The sequence below is a fragment of the Haplochromis burtoni genome, unplaced genomic scaffold (assembly GCF_018398535.1).
Source record: "Haplochromis burtoni strain Fernald_Lab_line unplaced genomic scaffold, NCSU_Asbu1 Contig_459, whole genome shotgun sequence".
Classification (NCBI taxonomy): domain Eukaryota; kingdom Metazoa; phylum Chordata; class Actinopteri; order Cichliformes; family Cichlidae; genus Haplochromis; species Haplochromis burtoni.
Genome location: NW_024582820.1, coordinates 171,103 through 184,555, shown reverse-complemented (window position 1 = coordinate 184,555; position 13,453 = coordinate 171,103). Strand labels below are relative to the sequence as shown.

General features: G+C 42.9%; 2 protein-coding genes across 2 annotated transcripts; one reads left to right on the top strand and one right to left on the bottom strand.

Moving 5' to 3' along the window:
- Positions 1–8: 8 nt before the first annotated feature.
- LOC106632997 (girdin-like) lies at positions 9–1,911 on the top strand (the record flags this gene model as incomplete). Its single annotated transcript, XM_014331763.2, is given in 1 exon segment — positions 9–1,911. A coding segment is annotated over 1 exon segment (1,032 nt). The 3' UTR covers positions 1,091–1,911.
- A 3,673-nt stretch (positions 1,912–5,584) lies between these two features.
- LOC102300079 lies at positions 5,585–11,963 on the bottom strand. Its single transcript, XM_005945821.3, has 4 exons — positions 11,418–11,963; positions 10,637–10,954; positions 9,645–9,767; positions 5,585–8,254 (listed from the first exon to the last, which is right to left on the bottom strand). The coding sequence occupies exons 1-4, from the start codon at positions 11,572–11,574 to the stop codon at positions 8,034–8,036; spliced, it is 819 nt and encodes a 272-aa protein (XP_005945883.1). The 5' UTR covers positions 11,575–11,963; the 3' UTR covers positions 5,585–8,033.
- Between the last annotated feature and the right edge of the window lie 1,490 nt (positions 11,964–13,453).

Genomic DNA, 13,453 nt, shown 5'->3' with positions numbered 1-13,453 from the left:
AGAGAGATAAAAATCTTTTAGTTAGTACAGAGATTTAGCATCAACTTCAATTTGAAATATGAGTCTGTCAAATCCTGTTGTATGCAACATGAGAGCCGAGAACGAAAAACTTCAACAGCAAATCAAAGAGCTGAAAAATGAGAATAAAACTCTCAAACAACAAAACTCTACCATACGTGACCTTAAAGTCGAGAACGCCGACCTTAAGGAGCAAAAAAGAGAGCTCATAAATGAGAACAAGATTCTCCAAAAAAACATTGAAGTTCTCTTCAAACGAAGTGGGTTCTCTAAAAACAAGAGGAAAAGAGACCTGCAACTAGAGAATGAAACAATTCACTTCAAAATTCAAGAGCTGGAATATTGGAACCAAATTCTAAAGGATTTAAACAGCTCCAAAACCAAAGAGATCCAGCAACAGAAAGAGGTGATGCAGGAAATGGAGGCAGAAATCAGAGAGTTGCAAAGCAGCAAGACAGGCTTGGTTATAAAAGTGGGAGACATGGAAAAGGACAACCAGTCTTTAAGAGAGGAAAATGATGTGACGGTAAAACGCATGTGTGAGCTGAAAAGGGACTTTGAAAAGGAAAAAGATGACATGCAACAGGAAATACAGGCTGTTAAAACTGAGCTCCATCAGGCAAACACAGCCTTTAAAGAGTTACAAGAGAGTGAAGAAAGAAAAAGGATCATGAATGAGGAAAACAAAACAACGGACAGTGAACAGCTCAGACAGACCCTGGAACTCCAATGCTTTGCACATGAAATTGACATATTGAGGCATAACGAACTTCTTGAACAGGACCTCCAGGAGCTTTCCAAAAGGAGTGGTGATTCTCAAAAAGAACTGAAACCACACGATGAGGGTGTGAAAGGAGAATCACGGATCTCCAAAGCCACTGAGAAAGACTCTGAACATGATTTTAACGTGACCAACAGAGAAAAGGAGTTGTTGTGCCATGAATTTGAGGAAAGAAAAGAGAGCTTGAAGAGGTCAAGAAAAATCTGTATGATTACAGGAAGCCTTGAAAACAGAAGACATGGCGTTGCAAACCCAAGCTCAGACTCCCAAAGTTTCACAGGAAGAACATAACAATCTGATAAACAACTACGATGTCCAAGTTGACATACTCAAACAACAAAATAAGGCCTTAGAAAATAAGGTTAGTGACCTTACCAAAAAGATGTGGAATGGACGGGAAGCGATGAGACAAATGGAAAAGAACTTTCAAGAACAAAGGAAGCTACTCGAAAATCTCCGAGGAGAATTCGAGGAAATTTAGCACAACTACGACTTTGGCCCTCCCTATTAAACCTGGTTAACACAGGTTCAATAGGGCTATAACTTAGACAATGGAAGTTCATTTGATTTAATTGGCCCAAAATGAGTGACTGCACCCAGACACTCAGTAGCAAAAGAATTACAGAGATTCAAGAGAGAAAACTGTTTCTGCATAGACTCCTATAGTACTGCAAGTCGTGTCATCGCTTGGTGTCCTGCATAGAGTGCAGGTTTAAGGTATCTACGTATCTTTCAGAATTAGAAGCTATGCTGCGTCAGGGGTTATAACAGCTGTGCCCCCCCCCCAACCGGTCGAGGCAGATGGCCGCCCCTCACTGAGCCTGGTTCTGCCGAAAGTTTCTTCCTGTTAAAAGGGAGTTTTTCTTTCCCACCGTCACCAATGGCCTTGATGACTGATAACCTTCACAGACACTGTCATCAAGGGTTTGCTCACAGGGGATCATCTGATTGTTGGGGGGTTTTCTCTCTTATATTGTATGGTCTTTACCTTACAATATAAACAGCCAAGAAGCGGCTATTTTTGCGATCCGGTGCTTTAGAAATACATCTTAGCTGAACTGAACTCCATAACATCTGGACCGAAATGCCTACACACAACGGTAGGCATTTCAATCAAGTTGTCCAAAACGTTCAGTGACAAGCATCAGCACCAGGATTGTTTTTTAGCTCACCAACAGTTCATGTTCCATACCCAGTTTTTATTGTGACTGCAACTTTGTAAGACTGGGTTGGGAGATGTTCTTGTGGTGAGCTTTTATTCACATAATTGGTTTCTTTAATAGTGAAATAAAATATATTTGTATAACTGGAAACAGCGTTCTCATGTGTGATTATCACATTGTATTCTTTAAACCATGTAACAGAATATATAATATATATAATTTACTCATAGTAATATTAATATCTAATGTGATTGAGTTTCCTCATCTCTACTTATGTGCTGATGTGTTCACTGAGGCCATTGTATGGTCCATTTTGGCTGCATTTCCATGTTTTAAACATGAAATTTGCTTATTTAAAGGGTGTCTCATGTATCTCTTATGCAGAAATATGTGTTGCCTAGCTGGACAAATGTAGCACAGGTCTACTATTATTGGCCTAATGTATTTTACCAATCATTTCAGCATCCAGATAATCTCTTTCATACTCCCTTAGATGAATTTAGCCTGGTTGTCATGAAATAGGCATTTGAAACAATAACTACCAGTATCTTCGAATGTGTGTGATTTCACTAATCCTACACATTCTTTGCAAGACAACTGGGTGCTTTTATGTAAAGAATGATCTGAGAACACTGAGGCTAATGAAGTAACAAGAGAAACATAGTAAGTAGTCTTTCAGTTTGCATGATCAATTTTGATTATTGTTCATTTTCATTTACCATGTCAACATGTTTTAGAGCAACGTTTTCTGATTTTGAGCTCTTTTAGGTGTAAGTCATCGTCAGTGATTACCCTAAGCCCAAAGCAACACCAAACATGGGCAACCAAAATGCATCATTTTGTTAGCATGTAATTGTTCTCCCAATTCTTAGAAATCAGGAAACAACAAAAATAACAATTTTAACTTACAGACATGAAACACTCCCCCACCCTGGAAAAAAGTCAATTTTGCCTTTTACAAAAATATAAGGTTAGTGTAATGTTAGATTTTGCATTAATACCTATGACTAAGACCTCAAAGGTAATTCCTCGACTGCTTCAGTAACAGCCTGGTTGATTTTAACAAGTTAAGTAAATTTGCGGTCAATTTAGACTCAATTCAAAATCTCCTACTTGGGACGAACACTAAATGTAAATAGCTGACTTTCTAAATAAACCTATCCATCTTTGCAAGGTCAATTTTTGCTTTCACTAAATTCCAAATGTTTAGCCATAATTAGCTTAGCTGTCCTACTCTTGTTACTGCTCTTTCCTACTGCTGTTACAATCAAATGAACATCTCTGCAAAGATAAATTAGCTGAGACCTTAAGTTGATGGTAGTTACTAGCAAACACACAAACTTACATACACTATATAGTACAGTTCTATGATACATCACCAAATAGAACAATTTGTGGCAATGCAGACAAGCAGAGAAACAGTTTAATTAGTTGAATTTGTTCACTTGATCGGAGGTGTGTTTCCTGCAGATATACAACATCGGATCTCAATGATTTTAAATGAGTAAAAACCCTTGTGCGTTTAACCGGATTATTTATACCTTTAACATTCCAGCTTATAAAACAAAGAGGCAGATGACTTTGCCACTCCATACTATTCAGTCACTCTCACATTCACACACTGGTGGAGGCAGCTACAGTTGTAGCCACAGCTGCCCTGGGGCAGACTGACAGAAGCGAGGCTGCCATATCGCGCCATCGGCCCCTCTGGCCAACACCAGTAGGGTAAAGTGTCTTGCCCAAGGACACAACGACCAGGACAGAGAGCCCAGGGATCGAACCGGCGACCTTCCGGTTACAGATGCATTCCCAACCCCCTGAGCCACGGTCGCCCGTAATAAATAAATAATAAATAAAGGGAGAGTGGAGGATTATGGAGAAGCAGAGAGAGGACTGTGTTGTGAGACGGCGTTTGTGCTGTAAAGCTGGGCGTGTTGCCTGCTTGTCTATTTAACAGTGATGAAAATGATATTAAATAAATCTCTTAGTGTGTAAATGCAAAAATGGAGTTTTCAAAAATATCCACCCTGGCCCTAGTTTTCAGTGACCAAAAACGCCGTTTACGTGTGGACAAAAGGTGCAAACGCATAGAAAAATCTGCGTTTTCAAAAATACCCGGGTACGTGTGGACGTAGCCTTAGTCTAAGCGTGTATTGAACGCAACAAGAAATTGGCCCCACTCAGCACCACCCAAGAAAGAACACAAACAGTCGAATCTTTTAAAACCCTTCCTAAGCCCTGGGACCATTTTTGTACATTTTAGTTTTTCAGTTATAAGCCATTTGCACTGTGTTGAATGGAATATAGCCAAATTCTCTAAAAAAAAGTTTGGCATAATTTCATTTCAAAATTCAAGTCTGACTTCCTTAAATTAGCTTCAGTGGCTAAGCTAACGATACACATCCTCTTAGAGCCCTAGGGACCATTTTTGGTCCCCATTGACTTCCATTATAAACGCTATTTTTCACTGCAGAATTATTACCGTTAATGTCTTGGTGATTACTTATGTGTCCGTTTCGTTTTGGTCTATGAGCCTTAGAGTTGTAATTTTTTTATTTGTCCACCGGGTGGCGCCCTTGCTCCACATTTGACCCGGCTGGAAAACAGCGGGCTGCTTAAACAGACCTGCGGGAAACGAAGCCTCATTTCCGGCGTGCAGCAGCGGCTTCGCCCGCTGATCGGGCGGGACCATTTTCGGCCCCTAGGACCGTTGAGGGTGACTATTTTGCACAGGATACTTTGTTGTCACGTGGTATCGGACGTGTGTGCTGGAAAAAGGAGTCCCCGGTGATCGTGCCCCGGTCAATCGTCGCGACTTACCCCGGGAAGTGCACTTATTTCGGCCTAGAGGAGGAGCATTTGCCGCCTGGAGACCATTTTCTGGTCCTGAAAAAAAAAAAAAAGGCGATCGAAATGAATGTTGGTGCCAATCTTTAGTCCATCTAAAGGCCTAATTATAATAACAATTGAATATTACCTCAAATGTTTTTTTTGGAAAATATTCAAGTTTTATGTTTTTTGGGGCAAAAAAAGCAGTGCGCTCATGTGACGAAACCGGGATATAAAGGGTTAAAATCCGCGAAATGTAATTAAAACTTGACATGAATATTTCAAGGAGAAGTAGGTCTAAAAGATTGGCTAATTTAAAGTGGAATAAAATATTAATATATAAATTTTTTATAGCACTTTTTTGGGCGTGGTCGATTAGGACCGATAGTGTGTGCATTTTATGAAATGCGCTCCTGCAAAAAAAATAAAAGTGGATCGAAATGACTGTTTAATCTTTGGTCCATCTAAAGGCCTAATTGTAATAACAAACAAATATTACTTCAAATGGTTTTTTTGGAAAATATTTAGTTTTTTGTTTTTTGGGGCTAAAAAAACAGGGCGCTCATGTAATAAAACTGGGATTTAAAGGGTTAAAACAAAAATATAATTAAAACTTTATATGAATATTTCAGGGAGAAGTAGTTTTAAAAGACTGACCAATTTAAAGTGGAAAAAAATATGAATATATAATCTTTTTATTGCACTTTAGGGGCGGGACCATTTTTGGTCCCCAGGGCCTTAAAAGGATGCATTTTTAAGGGCCAGCCAAGGAGTGCTAAGCAGCCATTTATTTGCTTCAGCAGTGAGCAGTGCCAAAAATAACAAACATAACTCCCTGATAGCCCCTACACTTTCCTACACAAATGAAAACCAACCAAAAGACAATTCACTTACCTAACTTTCTAACAAAAAACAGGAGAAAACGTAATTCTTCTCACGCCTACTAGGCTGCTGCAGTGAACAATATATACAAGGTGAACAAAATACACAATTGCTATTTTACAAATCTATTTACAAAACTAAGATACTAACACCAGTCACACACACGGCTATACTTGCAAATCAATAGGCAAACGCTGCCGATCTCCGACCTGTATTCCCATGTGATGTTTTTGTTGTGTGTGTGGGGGGGGGGTTCTATTCCACTGCAGGGCAACCTGCATGTGGCCAATAAAGCCTTCATTCATTCATTCATTCATTCAAAGACACTATGAAACAACGACTCAGAAACACATGCTATTTGTTGGATGATGGCGGCGAGTAGAGAGAGGGGGCCAAGCGGCTGTCATCTGGTAGTTAAATACTGGAGGTGATTAGCCAATTATCCAATCCAAGGACAGGAAGAGACTCCACCCAACTACTCAGCAGGCACGCCGAGGTGTCCACCTCCTAAAAGAGAAAGGGGGAAAAACCCACAGCCATCCTCTGGTGGGAGGAATCACACATAAAACAAACACTGACAACATTGGATCATCTTGATCATCTTCGTTCGGCGAGATATATTGTAGACATTGACTTTGAGTGCAGAGGATGCAAACACGCTTACACACACATGGATTATGAGTAGAATAAGTCTCTGGGTCAGAGAGTCCTGAACATGATATTCTAAACCAAATTTGCATCACTAGAAGAACAATGGATAACAACATTAGATTATCAAGGCTAGGCAGAGAGGTGTTTTGGTTTTCTGTCTCTTACAGAGGAAGGAACAGACACCAGATGAGGTCACGGAGATACGAGGATCCTTCGCAGCAGACACAGACACAGAGACGGCCGAGACAGCAACTGGGGTGAAGTGTCATGGCGTTTGGGCTCCGGCTAGTCACCTCGAGAGGATGGATCCCATAAACACAGCAATAAACACGAAGGGGTTGGTGAAAAACCAGGAACAGCAGACCAACGAGGCTCGAGAGGCTCTTGGTAAAAAGGGGGACACGGCGGTGACCCCTGAATACACAGATCACTGTTTGAAATCAGGGCAGAAAAATCCCCTGATCTGTGCAACGACCGAAGGGTGGTCTAACCCCGGAGGTTGAAGAAAGAAGAGCAGAGAATCACCCCACTGGAAGACACTGGTAGCTGCAGCAATAAAGTGAAGGTTAAAAGCTCCTTGGACAGAGGTTCTAGTCTGAGTACGTTTGAAAGGTACAAGGTGGCACCAAAATGGGGGTGGGAAACTGGAGCACCAAAATAAAGCTGTGGGAGAACTGGGGAGTGATGGGAGTGTCATCTGTACCTACTGTTGCTGTTGTAATCATAGTTTTTCTTGCATCTGAACTGCGCAAACACAGAGGTCATCACACAAATGCTCCACCCGTTAAAGGGGGACAGAGGGCCTCAGGGCAACGCTGGATTATGAGGTGTAAGTGATCTCTTTAAAAAGAGATCAAAGGGGGAATTGTGAGATTATATATTATCTTATGCCACGTTACACCCCTAATTAAAGATTGTGAAATTGTTATGTAGTTTAGTTTGCATTATTCTCCTGCAGAGGTGATAACTATGACACTTATTAAACTGATTTGTATTACATCAGACTGCTGATTCATTGTGAATGAATGATGTTGTTTATGATGCATTATACAGCTGAGCTATAAGAAATCAGAGAGTCAGGACCTTATTTGTCTGATTAGAAGAGAACAGAGACCGGAGAGGTTTTCTGCCCCATGACTAGGCGGAGGGGGGCTGAAGCTAGAAGTATGTGAGAAACGCTCAGACACGTCGAGATCAGGCGGACACCCTCCCGCGCTCATCTCCCCTCCGGATGGTTTATGCTCAGAAGTGTTGGAATAAAATGATTGTTGACTGAGCATTTGCACCGAGTGTTGTCCTTCCTTCAGCCCAAATATCAAAGGAATTGGGAGGATTTAACACAATGCATTCTGGGCAGTTTGTTCAAAGTCTGACCATTCTGCACTCCAGATGGGTCGATTGCGTTAAAAATTTTTAATTGCGTTAATTGTGATTACGGCGCTAACGTGTTAACATTTACAGACCCACAACAAACACAAAAACAGAGCACATCATGATAGAGACTTATAATTTGCACCGATGTATTTTCTATTTCTTGCTGTGTTGATTTGTCTGCTATTCTCAATGTATGACAACTTATAATGGCTGATTGTTTGTCATTTGCATAGGGGAGGGGCCAAAGAATATGAAAAATACTAAATCAGAGAATATAAATGAGCAGGTCCAGTGATGATGGTAAATCTGCTCTCCTGCAAAGATGTCCAGTTTGTTCAGCTTCCATCTGTTACATTCACATAATCATTTTCCTCATCAGTGCTTTCAAATTCATCCTCTATGTTGACATAATTGTGATCGTCAGATTCCTCGTCTGACACGCCTGCTTGCTCTGCACATTTCCTTTTTATCTTCACCGGCTCAACATTCACGTAATCCCTCTCTTCCTCCTCCTCCTCCTCGTCATCATCCTCCTCATATCTGTTTGTGGCAGCCACTGAAACACAAGCAGCAGAACTGAGTCAGTAAATATGAACAGAAAAACACAGAAAATGGTTTTCGTCATGAAACAAATATTTGATTCCTTGTTGAATTCATAATGAGCAGTATGTGTCAAGTTTCATTATGAAAGACAAACAGCTGCAAATTCATGTGCATTTTACTGATTAACGGTTACCAAGCCAGCATTAACTACACCCGAAGCCCCAGCCTGACTTCAGCCTCACCACTGTGGGAAGCACAAAAGCCTGTGTGAGGATGTCGGGGACAGACTGCTGACCTCTGCTGTAGCTGGAGTGGGCTGCAGGAACATCAGCGAGCAGCTCGAAGGCAAGATGAGACCTGTGTGTGAGATTATTCTCAAACGGATGGAACAGTGAGGGGTAACTCCAGAACTACACTGGAAGATCTCATGAAGGATCTCCAAGCAGCTGGGACGTTACCCTGCAGCACACACAGGTACTCCTGAAGAGCTCACATCCATGTGAAGTTTGCCAATGAACACATGAACGATTCTGATGAGACCAATCTGAGCTGTTTGAATGGAAAAGAACGAATTACTGCATCGCACTGAGGGAAAGAGGAAATCTTAGGCAGGGAAAAGCCTCATGGACGAGTTTTGACCCAAAACATACGACTGAGGCTATCAAGAAGTGAGTCATGATGAAACACATTAGAGCCATGGAGCAGCCTGGTCAGTCTCTGACTTTAATCCAATAGAAAACCTCCAGAGAGCTCAAGTTTTTCTAGAAACCTTAAGGATCCTCTGCACGGAGGAGAAGTTTAAAATCAGCTGAGACGTCCACAAACCTGGTGACCAGCTACAGGAAACATCTCACAGCTGAGCTTGTCAACAACAGTTAGTCCAAGAGGATCAAACACTTCTTTCCTTACGGGGCGATCGTGGCTCAAAAGTTGGGAGTTCGCCTTGTAATCGGAAGGTTGCCGGTTCGAGCCCCGCCTCTGACAGTCTCGGTCGTTGTGTCCTTGGGCAAGACACTTCACCCGTTGCCTACTGGTGGTGGTCAGAGGGCCCGGTGGCGCCAGTGCCCGGCAGCCTCGCCTCTGTTAGTGCGCCCCAGGGTGGGTGTGGCTACAATGTAGCTGCCATCACCTGTGTGTGAATGGGTGGATGACTGGATATGTAAAGCGCTTTGGGGTCCTTAGGGACTAGTAAAGCACTATACAAATGACCATTTCCCACTAAAATGCACATTTATTTGTAACTGGGACAGAATGTCTTCCACTGTTAAAATAAACCTGCTATAAAATGATCAATTATGAAATTATACACTGATCATTTATTTCTAAAAGGTTAAAATGGTGAATTCAACAGAGTGTCAGATACTTATTTCCACTGTATACTGTTTGTTCTCATGAGCACAGACTTTGGATCGGGACGTGGGGATCAAACCGCCTGGCTCGTCGTCTTCTCCAGAGGACCAGACAGACCACCAGCAGGAGCACCAGGATCCCAGGAACTGCTGACGCCACCAGCAGCCACCAAGGAACTACGAGAGAAAACGATTACAACATGTTTCTGGGAAATCTGCAACATGAAAAGTGATGCTGTATGAGCAGTTATGTCTGTGTAGGTTGTCATTCATCCAGGTAATGGTGGTCAATCATGTGACTCATCACATGAGCCAAGGTGAGAAAAAAGGCGTCTGGGGAGCATCTGAAAACTGGATTATAGGTGCCAGGTGTCCAAGCCCCGCCCTCTGTTCAAGGATCACAGTGGACTCCTCTTTCAAACCGCCTGTCTTCTCTGTCCAAAATATCCTCAAAGAGTGACCTTTGACCTTTAGATGCAGACGTACAGCTGAGTCTTGTCCTGTCGAGGTGGCTCTTCTATGTTGTGTGTTTATGAAGTGTTTGGTGTCTCCAGCGTAGAGGTCTGAGCGCTCCTCACTGCAGCTACGTTGTTGAGTTTGTGTTTGTGATGAAGCAGTTTGTGTCTGAGTGTGTGGCTGAGTCTAAACTGGGACGTCGTGCTTGGAGGAGACTCTCCTGAGTTCCTCTGATAAACCTGCCACATAACGGAGGATGACGTCCTGTTTCTCTAAGGACTTAGAAGTGAAGACGCCTCATGGATGAGAGGTGAAAAGTCTTTCACTTTCTTTCCAAGCTCTAGAAAATTTGAAGGTGCTTCGTGTCAGGTTGTTGAAAACTTCATATGTTCACATGTTGAATGGTTTAAAACGTCTTTCCATCAATTTTCAGATCTAAACAGGGTCGTAGAAGAGGAGCAGTCCTCACAGTGGACAGCAGAGTAACCCTGTAGTCACAAGTATCTATACATACATCTTTGTATTTATATGTAGAGCTGTTGAAACAACATGTATGTTCAATCTGGATTTGAGTCCTGTGCTCTACTCACATGTGATGATGAGATGAATTGGTGCCGACTCAGGAGAAGTGAATGTCCTTGATGGCAGCAGTAACTCATACACACAGCTGTAGTTGCCCTGGTGTTCATACTCAGCTGCAGGGAAACTAAAGCTGGCTGAGTGGTTGACTGCAGGCTCTGTGAGGTTCACGCCAGAGAAGAAGAGCCTGAAACGTCCTGGAGTATATCTGGAGTTAATGGAGCAGCTGAAGACGAAGCTGGAGCCCTTGGTGATCTCTGCACCTTCAGGACCCCAGACCAGTCCTCCATTAGGAGACGTCAGGGAGATGCTGGGCTGCTGCAGAGGATCTGGGTACAAAAGAAACAACACAGAAGACTGAACATCAGTGTTTGAACACTTTTATTCATTCTGATCTTCATCAAACTCGTCCTGTTCAGGTTCCGACTCTCAGCAACATTTAAGCCATGATCACAGACTGTTTTGTTGTTGTGATCAATAAAAAGTGCCGCCTCTCAGAAAGCCAGACACACCACACAGCTCATATTCTGAGTTCATATCAGTGATACATTCAGTCAGCCTCAACTGTAGCACTCTGGAAATGCACACACTGTCCTTACTAATGCAAAGCACCGTCTGTAGCAACATCTGTAGCAACATCGGTAACTACATCGGTAACAACATCTGTAACAACATTTATGCTACATTTCATTTCATCATTAAAGTAAAGAACACTTCTATAACTACAAGTACAAACACTCACTGTAAAGTTTAACCTCATGGATTCATGTTGTGACTGATGTTTCTACTCACATGTGATGATGAGATGAATTGGTGCTGACTCAGGAGAAGTGAATGTCCTTGATGGCAGCAGTAACTCATACACACAGCTGTAGTCGCCCCGGTGTTCATACTCAGCTGCAGGGAAACTAAAGCTGGCTGAGTGGTTGACTGCAGGCTCTATGTACATTTGATTTGATCCATAGAAGAAGAGCCTGAAACGGTCTGGAGTATAGCTGGAGTTAATGGAGCAGGTAAACTCAAAGCTGGAGCCTCCTGTGATCTCTGCACTTCCGTGTCCCTGCACGTGTCCTCCATCATATCTCAGGTGGATTCTGGGCCGCTGCAGTGACTCTGTAGTAAAACAGAACAAAATGAAGACCTGAAACCGTCTGCACCAGTTTGCCAGTGTGGACGTTAAACATTTCACTTTTATTCACGTCTTCCTCTGACTTTCTCACTGCATTACAGAATTTTAAACCATCACCTTCACCATCATCATCAAAAACTAACCCCTCCCTCTCAGCACAGCTTATGATCAGCTGATATGTTCCAGGTTTTACATGCATTATATACATTTCAGTTATTCATCCATCTTCAGACGCTGATCCAGATCACAGAGACTCAGCAGGAGGGTCTCCTCTCAGGTAGAGTTTCCTGAAACAGCTCACAGGAAGCTTCCTCGTTTGATGCCTAAATATTCTTTCTGTGTTCTCAGTCCCAGCCATCATCACAGACTGTTCTCCATCAGTTACTGTAATAATCTCAACATTAACAGTAAGGTGAACTGCGGACACTCCAACACTGATTACAGATGCTTCATAACAGCAACATTTCATGGTACGCTGACCTGCTCAGTTCCACTGCTGCTCAGCATGCAGTGACTAAACTACACTGAGTGGATGATGAATCTGATAAAAAGTACAGACACAAACATGCATTCACAGTATCTGACACACCATCACAACCAAACATCTCTCACCTGAACAGATGACACCAGCGTCCTCATGATGTCCACAGCCTGGTGCCCCAAACTCTCCATGATCACACTCACTGAGAGAACTTTCATATCCTGAACAGCCCAAATAAACAACCCAGATCGGCCCGGTTCCTTCACCAAAGTGAGCATCTGTAGTTGCACTCAGTGCTGTTCCACAGTCTAACTGTCTGCAGACCACCTCAGCATCAGTTAAGTCCCAGTCATCATCACAGATTGTTCCCCAGGAGTCACGGTGATAGATTTCAACTCTTCCAGAGCAGGGAATCGACCCAGACCCAGCTAATCTGATCTGAGGCCCTAACAGAAGAGAGAAGAGAGTTCACATTTCATGGTGCTCTTTTCCACTGCTGCTCAGCATGCAGTTGTGAGGGCACATACATATAACTTGTGGAAAACTGCCATGTAGGGCCTTTAGAGACCTGTCTGAATAAGCTGAGAAGTGTCGTGGTGAGGTGAGCTCTTGTGTGCATGCACACATTGGCCGGAAGGTGTGTTTTTGGGAGAGAGCGAAGGGTGCGGTAGCTGTGTCGCGCGTGTCGTTACGGCCCAAGGAGCTAGTGATGTGTCGGTCGCGAACGAAATGGCTCTTAGAGCCGAATCTTTGACGTGAACGACGCGAGCCGGCTCCTTATCGCGAGCCGTGGGTTTTTTTGATTTTTTTTTTTTCCTCTCACCCTCTCTCTGGCTGTATCCCTATTCATGGTCTGCAGCCTTAAAGGCCACATTTTAAGGCCGATTACGTCATAGCGACGCGACGAAGGCTGTCCCAATTTGAAGGCTGCTCGAAATGCGGCCCTCAAATGCGTCCTTCATTTCCCTGAATTTTAAGGACGTGGCGGTGTAGACTTCGTGGCCCAACATATCCCAGAATGCATAGCGCGGCGGTGGGTGTGGATAATTTTGCCGAAAAAAATGGCGGATGAGGGGCACCCGAAGAGTAAACTTTAAGTACTGAATATGATGTCACTTATTGATGTGCAAATGTTTAACAACGAAGAACATTAAAACATTCCTGTTGGCCACATGTCGGCAAAGTCATGTGACATTAGTGACGTTTGTACTAACTTGG